A 27,999-nucleotide genomic window follows, 5' to 3' on the forward strand; every position below is an offset into this window, starting at 1 on the left:
TGTACAAGCTCCACCTCTTTACTTCCTTTGTAAAACGTTGTTATTTACTGGAAACAAATAGACGTGTTGTTTAATCTCGTGACTTAATATGAGTTGGAATATTACCAACTAGGACTACTATAAAAGCGAAAAGGAAAAGGAAGTAAGGCATGGAACACAACACAGCAGATGACGTTTTGACGTGAACTTTGATTCTTGAACTGAACTGACAGACTCAGTCCATGCACTACTGAAGTCCATGCACTACTGAAGTGACACTGTTGATCGACAGCAACAGCCTACTGCGTATTCCCAGGCTCACAGCTCAACATTTATCCTGCCACATTTCTTTCTACCTTTTAACTTGTATTAGACTTGATTGTTTGAAGATGGAGAAGACATCAACTCGCCCTTTGCTCTCTGTGCAGCCGTTAAGGGGGCTGGTGGATGAAAGGGTGACTGTACTGGTGCGGAACATGGCACCATGTCAACACCTGACCCTACACTCTCTGCTGCAGTCAGATGATGGGGACTCCTGGGAGGCTTTTGGTCATTACACCAGTGATGCCAGAGGAGATGTGAATGGTAGGCTTTAATTAAGCAATGGTGTGAAAAGTTAAGCAACTCACTTGTTCTTTTTTTTTTAAGTAAAAATGTAGAAATACTCTGGTACAAGTAGAAGTATTGTGTTGGTATCATTCTGAAATGTACTTAAAGTACCATAAGTGGGCAACTCATTGTGCTCGAATGTCCAATTTCTCAAGTTCAGAATGTATAAATATCTTTAGAAAATAGCTGGCTATTTTCAAATGGCCGAACTGTTGTATGTTTGGCAATAATAATCAAAATCTGCATTCAAGTAGCCTATTCAAATAATTGTAGTGGAGTAAAAATACAATATTTGCTTCTGAGATTTAGTGGAGTAGAAGTAAAAGTACTGAAAGTTGGAAATACTCCAGTAAAGTAAAAGCACCTCAAAACTACTTAAATACAGTACTTGAGTAAATGTACTTAGTTACTTGACACCACTGATGGTAGGCATTAATGAATGCATTATAAAGTAGGCCTGTCTATCAAGGTTCCTTGCTGTAGTGGAAATGTGATTTAGGGATCATGGTAACAATATTGTATTGGATTCCTTCCCATGCTTTATAGTTGTCAGCGATGTGTGTTTGGGGGGGACCTATGATGGAGTGGAACCCATGGGTCTGATTTGGAGCATGAGACCAGTACCAGGCAGTAGAACTGGACTACGGTAAGCTAATTCATTCAGTAATGGAATTCAATATAACCATATAAAAATACATCCATCCATCTTCAACCGCTTATCCGGAATCGGGTCGCGGGGGTAACAGTTCCAACTGAGACCTCCAGATTTCCTTATCCCGAGCAACTTCCTCCACTCCCGCAGGGAGTATACTGAGACGTTCCCAAGCCAGTTTGGAGATAGAATCCCTCCATCTGGTCTTTGGTCTGCCACGGGTGCTTTTCCCAGTGGGACGCACATCGACGACCTTCCTGGGAAGGCGCTCGGGGGGCATCCGTACTAAATGCCCGAACCACCTAAGCTGACTCCTTTCCAAGTGTAGGAGCAGCGGTTCTAATCCAAGTCTCTCTCGGGTGACTGAACTTCTCACCCTATCTCTAAGGGAGAAACCAGCCACCCGTTGGAGGAAACCCATTTCGGCCGCTTGCACCCGAAGATTGAACGAAGATTGCTCGGTAGACAGAGAGCTACACATACATCTATATAAGATATATATAGATCACTTGCATTATGCCATGTAGATATTTAAATCGGAAAACCACCAATTTTCAACATTGAACTATGTCATTTTGTGAGTTGTGTGGAAATAAGAAAAAAAGTCCCCCCCCCCTCCTTCTGTGTTGCCTAGAACTGGAGGATTGATTGTGGGGTTTGGCTTGCAAAGTACACATGACCCCACAATCAATCCTCTGTACAGTATCAGAGTCATGGCGGTCCTTGAAATCTGATTATGGTATGAGAACCACCGGTATTCAGTGATGTGTTCTAGATTTTTTTAGGCCATACTATAATTATTCGGCGCGTGCAGACGTGTTCACTGTTCACAGAATGAAATATCTGTGTGTCACTTATATATGCATGCATCCACACATAAGTGAGAGCATGCAGTAAGACTGGGTATAATTACAATATGCTTTGTGTTTCTAATGTTAATCGCCCTGCAACATACTTCATTAGTATTCATTGTCAGGTCTATTGTTAAGTTACTGTGTGAATTGCTTCAATACTAACGACTGCGGCCATTCATTATCACCTCAATAAGACAATACTGAATAGCCACACTTTCCTATTGAATAGCCACACATTCCTTCACATAAGACGATAGGCAACATTACCACTTTTTTGCTGCCCCCACCCCCTCCTGTGTATCAGATCTCACTACGTATGGTGCGTTACACAGTAGAACACACCCTGCTGGTATTGTAATTAGTATGGCAGAAGTGAAGTCCACATCACTAGCTCTGACAGTGTGAACAAAATAAATCATAATGTTTCAGAAACGTTTCCAAATGTGATGGAACCGATTCCCCTTCCTCGATGTTCCAATTCCTCTGGTTCTGGATCTCAACCCTAAATCAGTGGTTCTCAACCTTTTCAGGGCCGCGACCCCCAAAATAATCATATTTTAACTACCCCCCTCCCCACCCTGACGAACACTGTAAGAGTTGAGGCTTTACATTTTATATGACATGGTTCTATTGTGAAAATAGCAGATCTACATGCTCACAACGCCTCACAATGCGAGGCGTTGTGAGCATGTAGATCTGCTATTTTCACAATTTCTCCAATGTATAATTTGTCATTTTGGAGGTATTAAAACGTTCTTAAATTGTCAGATACCCTCTATCTATACACTTAAACTTTATGTTGGTTTGTTCACTCTTGAGTGAGAAAACAATGTTGCACATTATGTTGATCATCTGGGGACCCCCCCAAAATAATGTGGGGACCCCCCTGGGGGTCCCGACCCACAGGCTGAGAACCACTGCCCTAAATGACGTAACACGTCTCTTGAGTGAATACAGGTTTAGGAAACAGCATGTCCAGAAGCCCACGGTGATCACCATCTCACTGTACAAACACCATGTGAGTGAGGGCTTTAAGGAGGAGGCAGCCTTAGCCAGCGTTATCACAGAGCGCTGGTACCTGGCTCCTGGAGTCCGTAGGGTTGATGTCACCGAGAGTGGACTCACAGGAACCCTCTTTCTGCCACCAGGTACATAAACCAGTGGTTCTCAAACTTTTTGGGGGCTCAGGGCACCCCTGTAAATAACTGTTTCGTCCATGGCATCCTGAATTACATTGTTGCTTTACAGTACATTACATTTATGTCACAAGGAAAACCTGGGAGAATATCTGTTTCCATTAGGACAGATTGGAAATTACTTTTATACTTGGTGTTTAATCACTTAAACCCCAGCATCCATATACCCTACATTCACAAATAGCCGGTCTACAAGCTGGTGTTGTGACGCGTTGTGAGTTTGTAGATCTGCTATTTTTGGTGAAGAGACTTGGTGTACTGTAGGCTGAAAAAGATCGCACCAAGTACAGTGCAACTCAGGTCTTTTTTACAAAGTGTAAGTGGTCATTTTATCAAATATTATCAAAGTATTCTGCGGCACCCCTGGACCCCTAGTTACTCCCGGTGATCAGGTTGGTGCCTTGCATGGTTTCCACCGTCATCGGTGTATGAATGTGTGTGAGAATGGGTGAATGTAATGCACATTGTAAAGCGGCTTGGATAAAGGCGCTATATAAATGCACCATTTACCATTTACCTCATTACACAGGTACTGTAAATTCATTCTGCCCACAAGTGATTGTTGACTGGTTTGGTTTGGTTCTCTAAGGCCCTGGACCTTTCCCAGGCATGTTGGACTTGTGGGGGGGAGGCGGGGGGAGGCCAGAGTATCGCTCTGCCCTCCTGGCATCTCATGGCTACGCGTCTTTCACCCTGGATTACATGGCCCCCAGAACCATTGGAGGCACAACTGCTCATGTGGGGAACGACTACTTTGAGGTACGTACCGTAGGTGTTTGTGTGGTTTTTATGAGAGTGTGAGCATGTTAGAGTGTGTTTGTGAGGGTGTGTAGGTTTATTGCGACCGTCAGGGAGCAGTTTACTATGAAAACCCCCACAGGCCGTCCGTCACACCTTTGTGACCATCAACAAACGTCACACCTTTGTTGATGTTTAAATCGAAGAGACTTGGTCAAATACTTCTGTTGGTTTCTGCACTGATCATTTATACAATTCAGCTGTGTTTGCTCGTGTCATCATGATGAGGTCATAAATCAGCCATGCCCAAATATAGATTTTACGGGTTTACATGGTTACTCAGTTATTCGTTATGTGAAAGTCCTATGACGTCTATGATATCTGACATCATCATACATACATTCCCTTTTATGCCCATAAATGGAGATCCCCTCTGTAGAACCAGCCACTGACATCACTGTAATGTCAGGGGAACCAAATCCCTTTTATGCCCATATATGGAGATCCCTGTGATGCCAGGGGAACCAAATCCCTTTTATGCCCATATATGGAGATATGGAGATCCCCGTGTTGCCAGGGTAACCAAATCCATTTATGCCCATATATGGAGATCCCTGTGATGCCAGGGGAACCAAATCCCTTTTACGCCCATATATGGAGATCCCTTATGTCATCAATATTAAGCCCATATCTGTGAATATCTTTGGGTACCAGATGTCTCCATATATGGTTAAATGGTCCGATATACATCACTGGCCAGAAGACCAAGAAATGGTGCAACCTCGCCCTTTGCTTTTCTCCCTATAGGCATCTTACTGGTAGGTAGTTTAATGAGGAATGCAGTATGGTGGTAGGTAGGTAGTTATGGCCTTTGATGTAAGATTTTCACTTTCTAGGATAACTATATTTGCTATTCCCAGATGATGCCCTTTTAGGGTACCCCTCATGCCCATATATGGAGATCCCCAGGCTTTACTAATTAACATAAGTTTTATGCCCATATATGGAGATCAGTGTCCCAATGTCATCAGATATATGGGCATAAATGGACACAGGCAAACTAGATGGGCTGTATGGATATCCAGATGTGTGATGTAAGTGTTTTATTCCAAATGTGGCACCCCACAGACATATTTCCAGAAACAAAATCCCTTTCATGCCCATATATGGAGATTTCTGATGTCATCAATCCCAGGCCCTGTAAAAAACATGGTTGCTATGGAATGAGCAACTTATGTCTCCATATATGGAGATTCAACTTCAATGAGTAACCATGGCAAACTGTCAACTGCCCGTATGTCTTGATAATTGGTAAAACAAACTTTTGGCCTATTTGTGGAGATAAGCGACCAACGGTCGCTTATCTCCCGATTAGGGAGTCTTACTGGTGTATGATGTCTATGCAGTACAGCATGATTGCGACCGTAGGTCGCATTTACTACCAAAACCTCCACGGGCTGTCTGTGCGTCAGTCAGTCAGTCCGTCAGTCCGTCAGTCACACTTTTGCCCTGCTCATATCTCCACAACCGTTGCCCCCATCCATGCCAAATTTTGCACACACACTCCTTGACTGCCAAACTACAACCTCCAAGGACCCCCGGAGCCCAGGGACCCCCTGGGGGACCCCCAGATGTAAAAAATGACCAAATGTGCTCACACGTCACACGTCACACTTTTTCCCTGCTTATATCTCCGCACCCGTTGACCCGATCCATGCCAGATTTTACACACACACTCCTTGCCTGCCAAACTACAACCTCCAAGGACCCCCGGAGCCCCAGGGACCCCCAGGTCCCTGGGGGACCCCCAGATGTAAAAAATGACCAAATGTGCAAAAATGACCAAATGACCACCCCAACGGGGCTGCTCACGGGGAATTCCCGGGGACCACCGACTCCTGGTGCTCCAGAACGGATGCAAAAGTGGTGGCGCCCCCAGTGGAGGACCCCCTGCCACTGCAGCGCACATAAAATGCCGTAACTCGGGCTAGGAGCGTCCGGGAGAGCCGGGGCCGGTACCTATTCGTCCGCCAAGGCAACGCGGAGACCCCACCCCTCATTTCTCACATGGCCCTATTCTAGCGCCACCTTCAGGCCGATTTTTAAAACACATTTTTGGACACTGCTCCTACAGTTTTTGCCCTAAAATCACGAATATCACTACACAGCATGGCTAGACTCATGTCATCAACATGGATCAGGAAGATTTGGGAAAAACACATTTTTGCCCTATTTGTGGAGATAAGCCACCTACGGTCGCTTATCTCCCGATTAGGGAGTCTTACTGGTAATATATACGGTATATATGCACACACACACACACACACACACACACACACACACACACACACACACACACACACACCGTATATATCACATACCCAGCCTTTATTTGCCTGGGTGATACACTCACTGCTTGGTCACCCTCTTTATTGTATTCTTTTATATAGATTATTGGGTATGGCATGAAGTACAAAATATTCAACCTTGATTAGAGCTGTGGTCCTCGACCTTTTCAGGCTTTCACCCCCAAAATAATCATATTTTAACTGGCGACCTCCCCCACCCTGACGAGCACTTGGAGTTACATTTTGTATAACACAGTTCTATTGTGAAAATAGCAGATCTTGAGCATGTAGATTGTCTATTTTCATAATTTCTGCCTCTAATATTAGACAATTTGACCAATGTTTAATTTGTCATTTTAGAGGTATTAAAAAGTCACTGTCATTGTCACTTTAGATACCCTCTATACTAGATTTAAACTTTCCGTTGGTTTGTTTACTGTTGAGTGAGAAAACAATGTTGCACATTAAGTTAATCATCTGGGGACCCCCCCTGGGGGTCCCGACCCACAGGTTGATAACCATTGGATTAGAGCATGCTTGGAGGAGGGGCTTGTCTGCAGTGAATAAACATAAAACTTGCTCACAAGTTCATTGACTCCTCTGACCCCTGCTCTGCACAGCCACTCCTTCACCTTATCTGGACTTTTTATGACTACCCTTGTTTGACTGAAATGCAAATGACACATTCACACAACATGATTTAAAAGTGTAATATTAGCCTGGCATGGCCAGACTGTATATCACGGCGTAGATATTATTCTGGAATATCTGTCGAGAACCTGCATTTCCAATAAACCCGACCGATGTTTGCATACTGGTCCCTGTTGTACCTTGTGAAGTGCTGCCCCACAACTTCAGGAGCAGCAAAATCCAATAACGACCAGTGGTGTAAAGTAACTAATAGATTCACTTAAGTACTGTACTTAAGTAAAACTTTGAGGTATTTGTACTTGAGTTTTAATTCTTCTCCACTACATCTCAGATCCAAATATTGTACTTTTACTCCACTACATTTATTTGAATTTTTTGTTACTAGTTACTTTGCAGATATAAATGATTGCATTATAAAATATACATGAATCCACTTAAGCCCTATTTTATACGTAGGCTATTTGAAAATAGCCAATCTCCAAGCTCACAACATGTCGCATCCCAATTCGTATTGTGAGCTTGTAGATCTGCTATTTTTTTTTTAACTTTTGGTACTTTAAGTATATTTTGATGCCAATACGTTTGTACTTTTACTCAAGTAAATTTGGAATTCCGGACATTTACTTTTAACGGAGTATTTCTGCATTGGAGTATTGATACTTTTACTTCAGTAAAACTTTTGAGTACTTTTTCCACCACTGATAATAACTGAGCGGGGTCAGACTAATCTGCTGAGGGCTTTAGTTTATTTCTTCTTTTATTTTTTATTTTATTTTTTATTTTATTATTTTATTTATAATGTTTTGCAATGGCAGATTCGTCTGGTTTTCCAGGCTAGTGTAACATAATATAATTACAAAGATAGCCAAGGTTGATTTACAGAGCCATGACTCAGGTTTGTTGACAATGTGATGTAATAACTCCCCAGCAGACTGAGTATCCTGTTGCCTAAAGCTGGATAGGTTTTAATTTTTTACCTCATGCAATGTTTTTAATCATAGTAGTCATAGGCTAACAGCAATCATACCATTTGTGAGTGTCCAGTACAACAGTGAGTGTATACGTAATCCATGAAAACAAGTGGAGGGCTAGCAACTAACTGTTCACTGCTCCCAATTTTTATTCACAGCAGCACGTTAACGTATAATAATACCATGTTTTGACCTTGCAGTCTTTTTCAACGTAATTGAAAAAGGCCGCAAGGTCGAAACGGGGAATTATAATGTGCTGCTGTGAATAAAAATTGGAAGCAGTGAAAAGTTAGTTGCCAGCCCTCCTCTTGTTTTCATCATTCCGTATTTGCCGTTTGGCTTGGCACCAAAAAACGGAGGCTTTGCATTCCTTTTTCTTTTAATGTATACTTAAACCACACATGTTGTAAGAACCACTTAACACGCATAGAGTTGCAGGAATCTGGACACTGTGGACAGTGGTCTCTTGTACTTGTAAATGGATTGTGCACTACCCCCTTCATCAAAAGTGCCATTGGTTATCTTTAACACATTCTTTTCACCCATTGTCAATTGTCTAATGTAATCCTGGGCGCTACACTCCCTCTGCCAACCTGGGGAGAGCCCTCTGTGCATGAGGAGTCCAAGCCACTTATTTTCACCTGACTGGGGGGAGTTTCCCCGGTTGGACATAGCGTGTGGAAGGAACACGTTATTCCAACCATAAAAGTAATAATTAAAGTTTATTCGAATTTTGAAGTGTTTTATGGAAACGCCACTACTGTCTTAATGGCTGGAGTTGAGAACCAGTGATTCAACATAACTACATCAGTGGTTCTCAAAGTGGATTTCAGGGTCTCTCTAGGTTCCTTTATGGGGGTCTAAATTGACCCTTACAAGTCTGTAATTTTGACAGTGAACAAATGTTAGGGTGTTAGGGTCCAGTTGGTTCAATTTGTACATTGTCAAAGTTAAAGGGGTATTTCACTTTTTTGATTTATTTTTAATAATTCTTAAATAATAAATAATGACAAAATTGAAAAATGATTAAATACAATAAAACATTATTAAAAATAAATGAAAAAAAGTTATCAAAAAGACACGGCCTGCTCACGTATTAGGACGGTATTATGATTCACCAGAAAAAAAATAATGAGTGTTTTTAATTAATCTATCATGGTTAAAATGGAGTTTGAAGTTACAATGTGTGTGTATGGGGAGGCGTCCTGCAGGAGGAGGGCCTGGTAACATTTACATCAAATATCTAAATATTGAATGAAGCAAATTACAAACTGCTCAGTGTGTTCATAAAAGCCTGATTAGCAGAACATTTACCAAAAGTTTTTTTGAAAATGAAATATCCCTATAGGGGAGTCCTTCAAATTCGTTTGAGAAAGAAAAGTTTGAGAACCAGTGTCTTACATGAATTGCTGGGGTGTTTTTCTCCTGCCTTTCTCCTCAGACTGCATTCACGTTCCTAACAGAGCATCCTCAGGTGTGCAGTGACAGGATTGCCATAATGGGCTTGTCTTTCGGTACCTCTGTGATGTTGGGAATGGCTGTGTACTCCACAGTCATAAAGGTATGGACGCGCTCTGAACATGCAGGGCCCTATTTTCATCTATGCTTTACCCCTTATCGCTAAACGTCTTTCCTTTTGAAAAAACATTTTAAATAGTCCAAATAGCTGATCTACAAGCTCATAATGTGTTGATTAGTGTAGATTAGCTTGAAGTATTTTAAAATGTTTTTCAAAATAGTACAAAAAGGCAAAGAGGTTTAGGGACAAGGGGTAAGGCATGGACAAAAATATAGGTCACAGTCTCATGTTTGTTGTTCTGGGCCCTTATGATTATGATTCTAAATGTTGCATTCATGTGTCATATTGTTACGGTACAGTATCACGTTGAAGAAGAAAGAGAAAACTAGACTGCACTCTGTCGAGGTGCCAACTTGCGTCTCGTGCACTCATAGTCACTTTCCGAAGAGAACAAGTGCGACCAGCAGAGGGTGATGAGTGTCAGTATGTGGGTGGGTATGTATGGCCACATACAGTATTGGTTGGTGGTGACATCACCAAGAACGCTGCTCCCTCATTGGCTAAAGGCCTTGCCTTTGTACTGTCAGCCACATACTGACAGCACTCATCACCCGACTTGCACGCTCTGCTGGCACAAGTAAATACTGGGTATAATAACAGCATAGCCTTCCATGTGGATCTCGAGCATCATGTGGTCACTAGTATTGACGTCATTACTGTGACATCAGTACCGTGATGTCACACCACAGGCTGCTCACATGAAGGCTACAAGATAAAAAATGTTTTAGCTGTGCTAGCTGCTCCAATATGTGCATTTCTGTGTCCATGTGTGTATGTCTATGCAAAATGGACAGTGTGTCAAATACTTATGTATCCGTATGTCCCTTTTCTGAGAGGAGAATATAAGGATGTCATGTGGGTCTATCAGCAGCAGCGCTCATTTCACACAGGTGTTCTTTTCTTTTTTCTGCACACAATTGCATATTAGTAGAGTCTCAAACTGAGGTTCTGTGACCATCCTCTGGGAAGGATGTTTTGATGATTGATTTGACCTCTATGGACCCTTTATAAAAGATTTAGCCCCCAGGTCCCTCGCAAAAATCCCGGCATTTTTTGCTAAAGGGTCTAATTCAAAATGGCGCCCGGCGCCATCTCTAAAAATGAACTTTTGATCCAGATGACCTAGAATCATGTATGAAGACACTTTTTCAAACAAGTCAACCGTGAGGATTCCAAATCTGACACCATTTTAATCATAACCATGGCATCACCCGACCTGAGTGAGTGGGAGGGGGGTGCGGTGTTGGAGGAACATTAAACTGGAATGAACCTTATGCTGTTTAATAGTTGGCACCCCCCCCCCCCCTCCTGCCCCCAAACTCCCTCACTGCAAACATGTTATTGTTGACACTGGGTGTTGACACTTCTCCAACAGGATCTGGCATGTCCGGGTACCTGTGCCTCCCTCGAGGCTCAAGATCAAGTTTTCTAGGAGCCCTGGCCCAACGCCAGTGAGAACAGGACGCAAATAACAGCATTGTTCTTCAGCATCTCCCCCTCCCCATTGGATTGGTTAACTCGATGCTTTTCTTCTTCCTCACCCTGTCTTTTGGTCTGCATCCTGTGTCACACTGTTCTCTTTGGATCTGCGTTTTTCCTCCTCCTGATAAATCATACTTTTTCTTGGAGACATATTATATACTAATATATAGTTTTATATATTGAAATATAGGTTGTCCAGTCTCTATGGCAATATTATTCATATCCATCGCTAGTAATACTTGAACTGAATGATCTGCAGATAACTCAACTCAATAGGTCATTAGTTATCGTCATATAAGGACGACCCTAGAGCATAGCTGTTTTATCATTCTTCCATATGTGCATATCGGTTATGTCTGTATTAGGATGTATTAGACAATTTAGGCATGAAAACTTTGAAAAACGTTAGATTATTCATCATGTACTGTAGGTCTATTGAAGGTAGCCTGTAACGCGGCCATGCCCTGGAGATATTGTGATATCACATGAAGCATTCTCGCCCTTAGGGCATCTTACTGGTAATAATCTGCAATCTGTTGATTACAGTAAGGCTGGTCCACTGCGTGTAGTATACATTGTTGTCTTTGTCCAAAAGTGTCACTGTAGATCACGCAGGGAACTGTCCAGCTGATCCAACTCTAAATCTGGATCTGGACCGCATGTGGTCTATGTGTCCCGGTTCTCCACATTGGTAGCAGCCAGAGCATAGTGACTGTAATGACTCACCATCACTTTCCCCACAATTGGCTTGTCTGGTATAGGCAGGGACAGTCAAGGATGGCAACTTTCTGCTTCCTTGAGGGCATTGAGGCAATGGGGCATGGATATGCTCTCTAAAACGGCCAGGAAGGAGTCCTTGAACAAAGGCTCGTGTCACCAATTCCTCATGGAAATTATACAAATTGTGATAGCTGCATTGGATTAGACAATTTAACTTGATGGCATAGGCTCATATGCTCTATTTTTCTCTGCCTACTGGACAATTGCCATCCGCAAAGGCAGACTGGCCAAAGGCTCCTCTTGTCTGAGGCTTGGTCTGAGGCATAGCGTCTGTCCTAATGCCAAGGCAATTAAGGTGGGCAGATGTTTCATTCTCAGACAGACCAGCCAGAGTTGATCCACTATTTCAACCTGGAGGCACTAGATGATGATTGACCTATTCCCGTTAGGTAAGGTAACATGGCACCACATAGACATCAAATCAATCATCAAAACATCCTTCCCAGAGGATGGTCACAGAACTTCAGATTGTGACTCTACTATATTGAAAATGTATTTCTGTTTCTATCCTGAATGAAGAAGAATGAAGCCAAATAGTGTTTGTTTGTGAGTGTGTGCGTGTCCATTGTGTAGCTGCTTACTGTACCGTAACTGTTTTTTGGTTTCTGCTAGCTCAAAGATGTACAGTATGGAAACGAGCTGTATGACTCATGTATTCATTATTTATATGTGTGTATCTTCCAGCCCAGGTGTTTGGTGAGTGTGAGTGGGAGTCATGTGCAGCCTGTCAGAGGAACCCTCTCTGAAATCCTTCATGAATATAATAAGTATGATGTTTCAAACTGCTTTTCTGCCTACTAACTTATTCTGTGCTGTGCTGCAGAAAGTTTGCTGCATGCCTTAAGTTTATTTTTTGTCACGTGTGTTAATAATTCGATGACCGGCAGGAGTCTCCTATTGACCGATGAGCACTGCCCCCCCCCCCCCCCCCCCCCCCCCTTTTTAGGCACAGACACGCAATACAAACACTACAGGTCCAACACCTGAATTAGGCTACATCATTACACCTACTGTAACATGAAACATAATTGTAGGCTAATCATAAAGGAAATATGATCTATAATAAGCCTTCATATTGTTCATTGTTCCATAATGATGGTAAGGGTAAGCAGTAGGGCTATCAGAATCACCTATAAGATAAGTTAAGATGTTTATGGTCACTGTACAATAGGGTTGTCACGATACACTGTGTTTTTGGTGCGAGCACAACACCGAGCGAGCACCGGCTCTTTTAAATGAACGATGGGATCCGGTTCGCAGTACTGAGTCAGTGTCGAGACTCGAGAACAGAATCAACGGATCATCCACAGGGGGTGGCACATCCCATGCACGTTCTAGCTAGCAGTGTGGAGTGGACATGGAAGCGTTGCGACGAGTCGCTCCATGTCAACAGACAAACAGTGCACAAACAGCATGGATTACACTGACACAAACACACTGGAACAATTCAGAAGCACCTAATTAGAAAATGTAAATAGTAACACTTGTGTATGTTAATCTGACATTAGTAGATTGTTTACTTCTTGGGCGTGCATTTGTGGCAGGTTATTTAATATGGGATTTTGACAGCTTGCTTCATCCTCCTCTTAACGGAACGCCGACCCATGATCCGGTCATCAAATTATTGGCTTAAGAATGTGACAAAAACAAAAACATCTCCATGAATTCATGGCTTTATGGTGTGTGTAATTGATCGAAAATAACTACATTTTTGGAGTGAACTACCTGTACTAGAAACAAACTAGAAAAAACACCCACATGCACAGCATTAGCAGTAAAATATGGAAGGGATAATACCCGCTCCACCGGTTGTTGCTGACAAATAACTCCCGATATTAATAAATTGACCCAAAAGTAACGAAGTATTTCCTTGCTTACAGTAGTGAAAGAAAATATCACTCCATTATGTGTTTTTTTTTTGTTTTGTTTTTTTACATTCCTGACATGTTGGATACAGCATAAAATTCACGCAGTGCAGCAAGTGCTCTGAGCCTTTGATTAGACATTGGTCTGTTAATAATTCAAACATGCTGTGTAATAAAAGTGAGCTAGTGCATGAGTGCTGTGGCAATTGCCCAAATTAAAACCATAACATACATGAATGTCTATATCAGTCAACCCAGGTTTTGGCTGTCTCTTTCTCATTGTAGCCTATACTGCTGCACAGTGCTGCAGCCATAGTGGCCAGAGAAAGAACTCCATGGGCAACTGGCAGATTTTATATTATTGGGGGCAGGACACTAAAATTCAATACAATTATTTAATTGGATGCAAAAATCAGTAGATGCCTCTTATGTGTCATCAATATTTTGTTTGTCTTCCATGAAAATTCTAAAATACCATTACAGCTACCAACAACGTAGCAGTTCAGCACAAGAATTATGTGATACAGTACACAAACCATAGATTTTGATGTCACAGGCTCTATATTATACCAATCAACAGTGTGTACACACACACACACACACACACACACACACATTGATTTCAACAACAAAAAAAGTCCCATACTAGAGCCATGGCATTGCTCTGCCTGGTCTATCAAACGTTTAACTTTTCTTGTGGCGTCAGGACCTGAACTGACTTAACAACAGACCCTGTGTAACCAAAGTTTCATCCAACTAGAAATGCCAAGAACACACGACATGATGAGAAGAATCGAGTTATCTGGCACGATCTGCTTCTGCCCATTCCAACTGATCCCTCCAAGAAAGTGGATGTAAGTCTGTGTGCTAACATGACATGTTTTTATCCCTGCTTTTGGTCAGACTGAATTAAATGCATGCACTTTCTTTTGGAAATGTGGACTGTCTGGTACATTTTGATAATGTAATTTAACGGTTTACTCTGGTGTCCAGGTGTCATCATCAACATGTCCGTACACGGACAAATCTGTCCGTGGCAAGACTTGTCCTTGTCCATGGACAATTTTTGATTGTGTTTACAAGATATACCAGGTTTTCTTCAGAACATGTATGACACTAATTTACTATAACACTATGGCACATTATGAGCCAGTAGGCTACAGTGCTTCTCAAACTTTTTATTTTCAAGGACCCCCCATAACTCTGAATGTGTACAAATAGAACCAAATGGACCTGTATTTTTACACTCTCAGAGTTACACTGAAGTTCCCTCAAACCACTTTGAGGACCACACCACTATTTGTATACATTTTAGGACTAGCTCTGTTTTTGGTAATATTTGCATGCCTCCATGGCAAAAATGTTGACAAAAATGGCCACCACAAGCCGTCATGGCAATGAACCCTGCTTGTGTTCCTAATTTGGGATAAGAAGATATGCCCATCCCTCTGTTTTTAGTTTAGTTTAGTTTTAGTTTTGTCAAAGGGACCTCTCATTCAACTCAAGGACACAGTGCAAAACATTTCATGTGCAGATGAGGGACACACGTCAAAATGCTAGACAGAGAAAACCCAGTAAAAACTTGATGGGTGTTTCTCCACACTCCTTTACTCGTGCATTGTTGGTTTCTTCCAGTCGTTCTCAAAGTGGATTCCAGGGACTCATACAAGTCTGTAACTCTGACAGTGTACATAAGGTCCATTTGGTTTAATTGAGTACACTATCAGAGGGATCTATTATGATCCAGGTCTTATGCCTTATGCCTTAACTTCTTTGCCTTTTTTTTACTATATATACACAATTTTTTTAATATTTCAAATAGCTGATCTGCAAGCTCACAACGTGCAGATGTAGATCAGCATTTGAAGTATTTAAAAATGTTTTTCAAAATAGTAAAAAAAAGGCAAAGAAGTTAAGGCATAAGGCATAAGACCTGGATCATAATAGAGCCCTGAGTTAAGGGAAGACCTTGAAATGTGAAAGTTTAAGAAAAACAGGTGTATTCTACCAGGTTGGCCAGCTGGAGTGTCCTCTTCTACTGCTGGTGGGTGAGGATGACCAGAACTGGGCTGCCGCAGAATCAGCTGCAGATGTGAGTTCCTGCCTTTACATACTTATAACATGTAACCATAAATAGTCATCTGGATTAACCAGGGCTGAAATATGGAACTAGAATGTGCTAGAATAGAATAAATTACTCATAACGACAAGTAAGTATAGCCTTGGGAATGAACAATTCCAGAGCCATGTGGCCATAGTTCAGGAGCCTATTTTGTGTTTCTGTAGCTTGAAGCAGCTTACTACGTACACTCCCTGAACATGACGCTAGTATGGCGCAGAGACTTACCCCCGATCCAATCAATCCAACCCTTTATACTGAGTGCCAAGCAGGGGAGGCATTGGGTCCCATTTTTTAGAGTCTTTGGTATGATCCAGCCAGGGGATTGAACCACAAGGCCACTGACCAGTGAAACCATGTATACCAAATATATGTGTGCTAATGTTAGCTTGGGGCTTTAATTCATAATACAAATACAATTAAAATAAAATTCACCTTGTGAGGACCGTTTCTATAGACTGTTCACTGGGAGTCTGCACCAGTCTATCAGGAGGACTTCTGTCCCCTAGTATGTGGATTTAATTCAAAGCCATATTGATTATGCAGCTAGTTTGTGGTATTATGGCCTAGCTCAACGTATCACGCATATAATACAAACAGCACAAATCAAACTGTTTCAAAACTCCTATCCTATCAATCCTCATTTTAAGGAACTAAAATGGTTTAAAGTAGATGAACAGGTCAGAGATTACTTAGACTTACATAAAAGGTACTCCATGCTTGGCAAATTGATTTACTTGTGTTAGGGACATTATCCATTATCACTTTATACCCATTCAATGCAAGAGCTTAATGGAGAAAAATATAGTATTTGTTTCTTTATACACGGTTCACTGCGGTTCATTAGAACTGACTAAAATCAGTTACTTTCAAAAACAACGTGGCTGATTAATAGTTTTAGGGCGTATCATTTTATAATAAGGCCAATCTGCTGCCTGTCTCAACTGTATTGCCATGTCATGTCATGTCCATCTGCAGTATTTTGATGGGGACCACATTCTGTTTTGTCTTTGTCTTTTTTCCATGTTTATATCCTTTCTTTTATTGAATATTGTTTGCCGTTACTGTAATTATTAAACTGACAAATGAATAAATGCATGAATGAATGAATTGTTAATTAATTAATTGAACAACCCAAACAGATACTGAAAAACAGGCTGACCTACTAGGGCTTCAACCAGTTGAAGAGCCTAAATCAGGGGTCTTCAACAGGGGGTCCGGCCCCTAGGGGGTCCTCAGAGTTACAACAGGGGGTCCTCCAAATTTGTATTAACCACTTGAACCCCAAAATAGCAGATCTACAAGCTCAGAACGCCTCGCGCTGCAAGGCATTGTGAGCTTGTAGATCGGCTATTTTCAGCAAAGAGGTTTAGTGTAGTGAGGGCACACTAAGAGCACACTAAGTACAGTGTGCACACTAAGTACAGCAGGGGTATTCAACAAAATTGTCCAGGGGGCCACATTGACAGAAACCCAAGGGGCCGGGGGCCGCACTAACGTACCCCCCCCCCCCAGCTATTAATCTAATGAACACTTGAAACAACGGGCACGACCACATTTTCAGAATACTTTTCATGTTAATGTGCTAAATTTCTGTTCAACAAGTTGACAACTGTACACATGCTTTCTTGTTTAAAACCTAGTGCTAACTACATCACACTAGTGATGGCCAACCTGGCTTTGATGCTATCTTAGAGTAGATGTCGACCTTATTGACAGTGCACACACAATTGCCTTCTTTGATGCTTTAACGATGCTCAACGAGAATCAGATGGGTCGCAGACACACACACTCCACTCTGCTGCAGTGCTCTGACTGGAGTCTCTTCACTTGAATATGATGGAATATGATTAGGGATTACTGTGATTATGGTAAGATGAAGCTCACGTTTCATATCGCGCAAACCATACCTATAACGTTCATTAGTCTCCCAAAAAAAACGATTTTGGATTTTTTTTTTTTTTTTCAAAATCTTTTTTTTTTTTTTTTTTTTTCAAAATTGCTCCAGGGGCCACAAGGAAGGTCCCCGCGGGCCGCATTTGGCCCGCGGGCCGCCAGTTGAATACCCATGAAGTACAGAGTGAAAGGTCAAGTTTATTAAGCTTTGACAGTTCAAGTGGTTACATATCTGAAAACACAAACTGACATGAATCCGGGGGTCCCTGCTTCATTTCTCTCTCAGCTAAGGGGTCCTTGGCCTGAAAACGTTGAAGACACCTGGCCTAAATGAATAACGGCCAAAGGTTTGAGGTGTGTTTTAAGATGTTTTTGAAGCACAGTTTGCTATGAAGATACATCCTCTTCTTTCCCCAGATGAAAGAGATGATGGAGAAGGCAGGCAACAGTCACCTGTTAACCATCCTGTCTTACCCCAGGACAGGCCATCTGATCGAGCCTCCTTATAGCCCTCACACCCGCTCCAGTAACTTCATAGCAGGCGGTTTAACGAAGAAATGTAAGATCATTTATTTAAGGCACTCACGTCAAGACGGAAACCATTAATTGCAATGATATTGCGCTGTACTATAAAATAAGCTGCGAAAGCACGAGACAGACTCTGACATCACAACCCCCCTGAAGCAGAGCCTAAATACACAGATACACAGTTATTACATTGATATCGTCACTGTCAGGCTTGTATCTCCATAATTCAACCGCTATTTTTGAAAAATCATGAAAGTTAAATTGAAAGTCTTTCTGTGGGTTTTATAATACATTAATTAGACTAATTGGAACAAGGATTATTTATTTTCTAACGATACAGATATTAAAAGAACATGATAACTTGCATTGAATGACATGCTGACATAGTAAAAACCTAAATGCCACGACACGTGTACTTGACTTTACCACTAGTTACTGTGAGGGGCAACTGGGTCAACTTTAGTCTGATGCATGCGTGATAAAACAAAGTGCAGAGCTCTTAATCGCTTTGGAGTTGATGATCCATTTATTGAAACAATTCTGTGCCAATCACGTGTATACACGTGATATATTAGCGCATCCCACAGTGCCAATCACGTGTATACACGTGATTCAAAAAAAAAAAAAAAAAAATTTTTGAAAGTTTTTTTTAGAAATTTTTTTTTTGGACCCCATCAAAACTAGTGAACATGATTTCAATCGCGATTTTGCATGTTTAACCCCCATACAACCCCCATACAACTCAGGTAGCAGACCTCCAAGCTCACAACAGTGTAAAACATAATGGCTATTATCTCAAGAATGCCTGAACGGATTTCCAATCGGATTTTTTTGTTTGAAAGCTGTGAACAAACTGCACAAACCCACAACAATGCAATCCAGGATTGCATTGGATTTTTTAGAGCTCATTCTTCTCTGTTTTTTTCCCATGCATGAGGTGTGCAAGGTTTAATCATGGCTAAGTTGACGAAAATAAGGCTTTTAAAATGCTTGGTAGCCAATAGCTAACTTCAAGCTAACTTCATCCTCTTCCTGTACATGCACAAAGGAAAGTGTTTAGGCAAGTCATGGCTGCAGGGCTTCTGCATATACCAGCATATCTCTATGGGATTGTCTGTGGCACACTTGGCCCCCTCTAGTGGTGAAAGGGTGGCATTAAATGAGTTAATGGTTGCTATCATGCCGTTATTATTACCGTTTGTAACTTCGTATACATTTCTTTCCAATCAAAATCATTAAGATAGACAATCAACAAAACAGACACTGAAAGTAAACGCGTCCTGGTGTGGCATACAGTGTACACACAGTCAAACACTGTTTGGCTTCCCCCAAGTGCGTGCCTGGCTCAAATCACTCATTTCCAGGTATATACATATTCGTGTGGTGTGATTAACCTTTGGTGGTTAATACAACCGCACCTACTGTACATCCCATGATTTACATAAAGAAGTGAATGTCAGTCTGCTTAAATTGATAGCATAGATTGAACCATTGGATAGTTTGGGAGGGTATATGAGCGTACGTACATATCCGTCTATACATACAGTATACGTCGTTGTCGTATACAGTCGGTCTGGTACAAGTAATAGCACAGAAATACTATCTGGGGGCTGCAGAAATAGGGCTACATCAGTGCGTAGATGCATCAGAAACACCGCTCACCCCGTGGTCAAAGTGAAAATATTCATCCGGCCCTGGACAGAGCCAAATAGAGAGACACTGACAGACGAAGAGAGGCAGAGTTAAAACCCTCTCAGTGCATGGGATTGAACCATACATGTAAGTGGTGCTGTGTGAGTCTCCATTGTGGCAGATCATGCATAGTTGATTACAAGCTCTGCCTATCACAGATACGTTGCTTTACAGATGGCCTCTGGCGTCACAATTAAAATGCCCTCAATGCTTGTTTCCATTGCAGTGGTAGTTCTGTGGGGAGGGGAGACAAAGCCCCACAGCCATGCACAGGAAGATGCCTGGAACAAGACACTGCGCTTCCTGGAGGAGAACCTCTATGGCAGCACAGACCTGAACACCTCCATGCCTTCATCATGTCTGTGACGATGACACAATGAACACCTCCATGCCTTCATCATGTCTGTGACGATGACACAATGAACACCTCCATGCCTTCATCGTGTCTGTGACGATGACACAATGAAAACCTCCATGCCTTCATCATGTCTGTGACGATGACATAATGAACACCTCCATGCCTTCATTATGTCTGTGACGATGATAGAATGGACTTGTAGAGAATAGATGTAGAGAGGCAAGACCAAAACTACAGAAACTATGTTCTTTATTATATACATATATAAAATATAGAATCACACAGAATGATTAAATTGTGTGTGATGTTCTCTACCAGACATCTATTTTTTCCGCAGATGCAGTCAGTCGGTCAGACACAGCATCGTGGAGTAGAAATGTAAATTATTGAAACGTGGAGTCAATCATCTAAATGTACCCCAATTACACTAAAGTACTTCAGTACTTACTTTGTTTGTTTGATTTAGCCTTTATCAGGCTGTTAATGAATGTTAATTTGTTGGAAGGATATTCATCCAACAATATCCGTCCAACAAATACATAATAAGTGGTTCTCAAATGTTTTCATGCCAAGGACCAAAGTAACATTTGGCCACAGACCCCCCTCTCACAATAGTTTGTGCTAGGGACCCCATATTATGTTCAAAGATTCTTAGCTATAATGACATGACAAAACTATGCTAGGTTTAAAAGCCAAATAAATTAGATAGAAAGAGACTGTTTAATCATGTACTCCAGTACAAATTTGACAAACCATCTTTCACTTGTAGTTGAGTAATATTTGACCAGTAGTTACTAAACTGTGACTCAAGAACTGAGATTGAGTACTTTGTCCACCACTGCTGTGTGTATGTTTTTTACAGGAATGTTCAGCTCAAAATAATGGTTAATGATGTTCTTCTTCTGTGCTGCTGCTGAGCAGGGAGAAAATGTAGCAGAGCCAAACGCCAAATTAAATGTGACATACACACTTGTATACTCATTAATAATAAACATAAACATTGCTCAATATATCGTGAGTTACCTGACTGAAATCACAATTATTTTTTGCCACAACAATCATTACATTTAATTTACAGTATATATCGTACCATTCCCTAGTTCAGCTCACATGGCAGAGAGCAGGAAGCCAGTGAACGTGGTGAGGGTGTAATGGTTGTTATCAAACAGCTGATGGTACGGAGGCAGACTCAGGTAGACCACGTCTCCGTCCTCCAGCTCTAGAGTGAACGCGTTAGACAGGCGGACGTAGTCCTGAGTGGGCTGGTTGTTGTAGACGATCATCTTTTCGTTATGGTACACGCTCACACCCGTCAGCTCAGAGGAGAGGTAGTTAAACGCTGTGAACGCGAAGTAATACACTCCTCTCACTGGGGCCGTGAACACTCCTAGTATCACAGGAGGACAGGCACACATTAGTGATGCTGGATTCAGTTAATAGTAACATTTATAATAGCAGTTAACATTTAGAATAACATTTCATGATGTTTACGATATATATATTTTTTGTTTTCCTAAATGTATTTTTCATTATATGCAATTCAATTCAATTCAAAGGAGCTTTATTGGCATGAGAAAACATACGTTTACAGTGCCAAAGAAAGTGTCAAAATGAAATCAAAATATGCACAATTTTTTTTAAACCAAATTCTTTTATATCATGCAAAAATAACAATCTGTATGTGTGTGCTTGTAGGTCGGCTATTTTCAAATAGCTAAATACATTTATTGGGCTAATGTTTTGTTGCCCAAATTAAACATAATAGGACATTTAATAATTACACAGTTACTGTGTAATAAATACCAGTAAGACTCCCTAATCGGGAGATAAGCGACCGTTGGAGGTTTGGATAGTATAGAAGCATGAGTGGTGACTAATTATATGTGTGGAAATGTTGGCATGGATCGGGCCAACGGTGGCGGAGATATGAGTAGGGGGAAAGTGTAACGTGTGACGAGTGACGTGACGGAGGGACAGACGGACGGACGGACTGACAGCCGGTGGAGGTTTGGATAGTATAGAAGTAACTGCGACCTACGGTCGTAATAAACATCTGAAAAGCCAAACCTATGCACTATGCACATCACTTTCTTTAAGGACCACTTCACCGATCTGATTTTTAATCTGATCTTCATATAATTAGTCACCACTCATGCTCATTACAAGATCCATTTCTGTCTACGTCTGTGTCTCAGAGGAGGACTGTGGACAGTTCAGAAAACTAAGAACAGGGACATCATCGTAGGCAGTTTCTTTTTCTTTTTTTAAAAAGATTTCAAACGCTTTATTTATTATCTTATTATTATTGAGCGGTGGTCCCACCGTTTCCATAGCGTGGCCGTGTGTGTATCTGTCCGTGTGTGTCTGTATGTAGTCTGCAATATTGTTGAGTGACCAGAGAGGTGCTGTTGAGCAGCCTTGAAATGTACATGCACGCGCACACACACACACACACACACACACACACACACACACACACACACACACACAGCCTTGAAATGAATGGCCACCACACTCGGTTCACACTGGTGTGATTTTTATTTTCTATTAAAGTGGCCCTTAAAGGTTGAAAGACAAAAACTAAATACGGATTCATTGCAGTCTTATGCATTGATCCAGATTGTGTAGAAGAGAATGGTACTGTCCTACCTGTATCTGGATTGTAGGCCTGGCCGATGTTGGTAAAAATGTTTTTGAAAACCAGTGTGGTTTCGTTGTTGAAGGGTCCAACATTTCCTACGTCTGTGCTCAGCCCAGCGGAGAACGCTACCTGTGGTCTCTCTGGGAACAAAGGTCAGTGGTGGAAAAAAGTACTCACATGTTTTACTTGGTAAAAGCATAAGTACTGCAATGTAGAAATACTCTGTTACAAGTAAAAGACCGGAATTCACAATGTACTTGAGTAAAAGTACAAAAGTAATAGCATCAAAATGTACTTAAATTACCAAAAGTAAAAGTAGGCCTACTCGTGATGCAGAATGTCCCATTTCAAGTATTCAAATGTGTAAAAATATTTTGAAAACAGCAGATCTACAAGCTCACAATGCGTTGCATCGTGACATCCTCTGAGCTTGTAGATCAGCTATTTTCAAATGGCCAAAATGTATATAGGGCTGAAGTGGTAAATGTTTGTTTGTAATAACAACCAAAATCTCCAAAGTAACTAGTAACTAAAGTTTTTAAATACATGTAGTGGAGTAAAAGTACAATGTTTGGATCCACGATGTAGTCGAGCAGAAGTAAAAGTATATTACTCAAAATATATACTCAAGTAAAGTACAAATACATCAAAATTGTACTTAAAGGAGCTATAGTCAACTTTTTCTTGAAAAACGGATGCTAAAATAAAAATAATGTTTCGAAAATATTTTATAAAAAAATAAGCTTCATATATGTGTTTCAATTAAAAAATGACCACAAAAAGCGGAAAAATAATGATAAAATAATCATTTTGGTCCTTTGTTTACATTTACAGGGCCCGTAAATGTAAACAAAGGGCCGAAATGATTATTTTATCATTATTTTTCCGCTTTTTGTGGTCATTTTTTAATTGAAACACATATATGAAGCTTATTTTTTTATAAAATATTTTCGAAACATTATTTTTATTTTAGCATCCGTTTTTCAAGAAAAAGTTGACTATAGCTCCTTTAAGTACAGTACTTAAGTAAATGTACTTAGTTACTTTACAGCACTGATTATGTATATTGGACTGTTGAAGAAAGTGTTCAGATATAAAACAATGAATTCACCTGACTTCTCTCTCTTCAGGTTCAACACATCATTCTTTAATGCTGTAAACACACATTAATTTAAACTTTTATATGCATTTAAATAATCTTTTCGTGTGGTAAACACAAGCAGCAAGACACAAATAAAATGGGTTCACCTGAGTTCTCAGTCTTCAAGGCTGACACGTCATCCTGCAGTGCTGTTGTGTAAACACACATCAATTGAACATTGAAATAATCTTTTTCATATAGTAAATATAAACGGAATATAAACGGAACAGGGCCACACATAAAAATACCCCTCTCTACAGATTGCATACCAGCTCAAAGCACAACTACAGTCATAATTGTATGCAGAATGGACAACAGCACTGTTGTGGGACTGATACAAGATGGCCAAAAGTCTGCTTACGGGGATGGCATTCACAACCTGTCAGAGTAGTGCTCAGTTAACAACTTGCCATTTAATACCTCCAAGGCAAGAGTGAGAGCTCATAATTGACGTAAGGAAAAAGAAACAGGAACATGCTTATAAACAGCTAGGCCATCTTTCAGGAGGCCAAAGGGGGAAATAAACTCGCCTCTCCCATAGAAAGGTGATGGCATTCACTGCTTACACCTACAGTGTTTCATATTTGTTTTATTTTGGCAAGGATTACATATTTCAAGAGTGAAAAATCACAGCATCTGAACATTTGATGGAATGCATCTTTAAACGTGTGCCATCCATTGCATCCTATGAGCGGTGGGGTTCATTTGGAGCCGAACCTGCGTGCGCATACTGTTTTATCAGTGTGGCGTGGACCATTATGGCATCTATATGACTATTAGAATGCTATCAATGCACTGAATGGGAATTTGTCACATGTATTTATTTTTTATTTTTTTTAGATTTGTTTTTGGGCTTTTATGCCTTTATTGAATAGGACAGTAGACTGACAGGAAATGGGGGGAGAGACGGGGAATGACATGCGGCAAAGGCCGAATTGAACAGGCGACGCCGTCAGGCATCAATGCCTATGTGTTATGCACCTGGACCAGTAGGCCAGCGGGCGGCCGTGTATTCAGACCATTGAATGGTGCAGTAGCTGAGCATGCACGTTTTTCAGGACGGCTCCGGAAGTACAGCTGTTATGACGCAATTGCCGTAGCAGTCAAAATTGTTAAGCAAACAGCCGTCAGCTACGGGTTCCCACCCCTTTTACTGAACTCTTTGGTTCCCATGGTGACCCGTCTATGCAGCAGACGTTGTAGAGTAGACGTTACGTGGAAAGGTAGTTTCTGCCGTAGTAGGAAAGGCTGCGATGGCAAGCAGGTATCGAGCACTGATCCATTTCCGGTTACCTTGGCGGACTGCCGTAGCCGTCCTTGCTTAAAGTCCCTACTGACCTACCGACGGGCGTTGTAGCTTCATTGTCATCATTCAATGGGTTGATGGCAGTAGGTTTTTGTCATCATTCAGTGGGTTGACAAAAGTCAGGGAGACGATGATTTGCGATTCTGGCCCTCTGGTTTACAGCTTCTAACGGCACTCGACACAGCGACTTGCTCGCTTTAGCTTGCTCGGTGGTGTCTCGGCGGTGCCTCCGTCATGGTGAATAACTATACTTGATACAGCAGCTACTGAGCCCCGTCGGTAGGTCAGTATCTCACAATCAATGGTGTGATTAATACTTCCGTTCGCTCAGTATGTCAGCTAATGCATCATTCAATGGTCTGAATACACGTGACAAATTCTCATTCAGTGCATTGATATCATTCGAAACGGTTTTCTCACTTTTCAGGGCAGACATTTCCTTCTGCAGTGCTGAGAATACATTTATCAATTTAAATGTTTCACAAAACAGGGCAAGGCCACACGTAAAAAAGAAACTAGAAAAAAATATACTGGATACACTAATTTGATCCTTAGTAGAATGCTGGACCCTGAAACCAACACTAAAGATGTCTCTAGACAGGTGCTGCACCAGAATGTTTAGTGCAGTACTTAACATCAGCCAGAGTACACATGTTACTGACAAATAGCAGCCAAAGACACCAAGAGCTGCCAGCCACAATAGAGTCTGTCTGCAGTGGGAACTTAACATACGGGCACCAGTCACAAGGACGTCCCAGTCCCACAGTAACATGCTGTACTGTCATGGGTGTCGCACCAGATTCTGGGCCCTGGGTGCTTTAACTATTGAAATAGCAGATATTCAAAAATAGCAGATATGCAAGCTCACAGCGCGGAAATCGTGAAAATTTGTGCAAGTCTTTGAATATTTCAAATCCTTCTAAGGATTTTTGAAAAACCTATGTTTCTATGTCAGGTGCTCAAACCTTTTCATGTGAAGGACCACCAAAATGATATGTGTTTGGCCACGGACCCCCCATCTCAAAATATTTAGTTCCAGGGACCCCCAGAAGCAAAATGTTAGTGTCTAAATGTTTGCTTAAAAAATACATATACAGGTATACAAAGATTTGCACACATTTTCACGACTTTTCAAAAATAGCAGATGTAGCAGATGTGTAGCAGATCTACACTGAGGACGACCTAGACCATAGGCGATTTTAAGGGGTGTCCTAGGGTGCACGTGCAACCCCTGGCCGCCAGGCGGCCATTTTGATTTTTTTTTTTTTTGTAATGTAACTTTACATCCACTCAGACCGAATACAACAACACCCCCTAGTGGTAGTGATAGAGGCTGGCAGCTCCAGGCAGCCCCCCCCTCCCCTCCTGATGTGATGTCATATCCACGCGCCAGTATTGAAATTGAAAACAACATCTGTTAAAAATAAAGCATGGAGTTCGAGCTCTTCACTACTATGGACGTGACTACCGGTAGATATTATAATATAGCTGCTTGCCCTGAAACATCACATGGAGAGGATCATTTTGTACCTGACTTTCCTCTACAAAACACAGACCTCAGGCTCTATCAGCCAGGACTCTTGTCTCACTGTGCGTGACTGAACCATTTCCTCCTGACCAGCCCAAGGTAAGACTAAGACAGTCAGATCATGCTTTTATAAACCCTATAATATTAAGCCCAAAATGGTTCTGCCGCCGTGTAGAACCGAACCGATTTTAACTTGAAAAAATGCATAATTTGCCCGCAAATAACCGATAACCGCAAGTAACTTATTTTTACATTTGGGTACAAAATTAACTGCAGAAATCCGCTAAAACAACATTACAAAACCGCTAATATCCGCAATTTTTTTCGCGCGCGCGAACGTCGTACACGCGCGCTGTGCGCGCGTGCATGAGGTAATAGAGGTCGTGCACCCCTTGCTGGAAGAGGCTAGAGTCGCCTATGACCTAGACCTTGGGAGAAAACATGTTTTCTTTAATCTTACCTGCATTCTCTGTCTCCAGCTGTACCAGCCTGCTCCTCTGCTCCGTCACGTCATCTCTCAGTCTCACCAGTTCGCTCCAGAGGTCATGGGTTGAGGTGGAGCTGCTTTCTCCGCCTGTCTCCATGTCGCTGACGGTTCCATGGTGGGCTTGGTGGCGTCCCTGAACCACTGCCCCAGACAAACACCACAGCAACACCAGTAGCAGGTAAACAACAGTGGCCTTCATCCTCATATCTCACCGGAGATTTGTTTCACCCCAGGGACGGACTGGGTGGTTTCTCTTTATACATCTCAGCACAAGGTCATGAATATTTAATTTTGTGCCAACTTCTGTCAATAGTTTGTGGGAAAGCCTGCTGCTGCTGCCAGGGGTGTCACAGCAAATTCTGGGTCCTGGGTACAAGGATTCACTGTGGGCCCCCCATGAATGTTCTCCATAGAGGGAGAGGGTTTAACCCATTTAGACTGGGAACGCATGGTTACGCATTATTTTGTGCCAGATCTACTATTCTGCTATTTTTTTTAAATCGTGAAAATGTGTGAAAGTCTTTGAATATTTGAAATCCTCCTAAGGTTTTTTGAAAAACCTATGTTTATATGTCAGTGGTGCTCAAACATTTTCATGT

The 27,999-nt window shown here is 41.5% G+C and overlaps 1 protein-coding gene across 4 annotated transcripts; it reads left to right on the forward strand.

Moving 5' to 3' along the window:
* The first annotated feature begins 61 nt into the window (after positions 1-61).
* LOC308293479 (acyl-coenzyme A thioesterase 3-like) lies at positions 62-27,756 on the forward strand. 4 transcript variants are annotated; one of them, XR_013962475.1, is made up of 12 exons: positions 62-564; positions 1,135-1,234; positions 3,052-3,242; positions 3,880-4,049; positions 9,440-9,559; positions 12,524-12,606; positions 14,465-14,558; positions 15,716-15,796; positions 18,137-18,278; positions 20,166-20,426; positions 23,021-23,090; positions 27,393-27,756. XR_013962475.1 is itself a non-coding variant. In XM_080736019.1 (10 exons), exons 1-10 carry the CDS (start codon positions 369-371, stop codon positions 20,303-20,305), a joined length of 1,317 nt encoding a protein of 438 aa, XP_080592145.1. In that variant the 5' UTR covers positions 62-368; the 3' UTR covers positions 20,306-21,305. The 4 variants fall into 4 exon arrangements, 2 of the variants coding, with proteins under 2 accessions (XP_080592145.1, XP_080592146.1); XR_013962476.1 differs by lacking the exon at positions 23,021-23,090 and having other exon boundaries at positions 27,393-27,755; XM_080736019.1 differs by lacking the exons at positions 23,021-23,090; positions 27,393-27,756 and having other exon boundaries at positions 20,166-21,305.
* Positions 27,757-27,999: the final 243 nt, after the last annotated feature.

This window comes from Nannobrachium achirus (assembly GCF_963921795.1).
Source record: "Nannobrachium achirus genome assembly, chromosome: 11".
In the NCBI taxonomy this organism is placed as follows: domain Eukaryota; kingdom Metazoa; phylum Chordata; class Actinopteri; order Myctophiformes; family Myctophidae; genus Nannobrachium; species Nannobrachium achirus.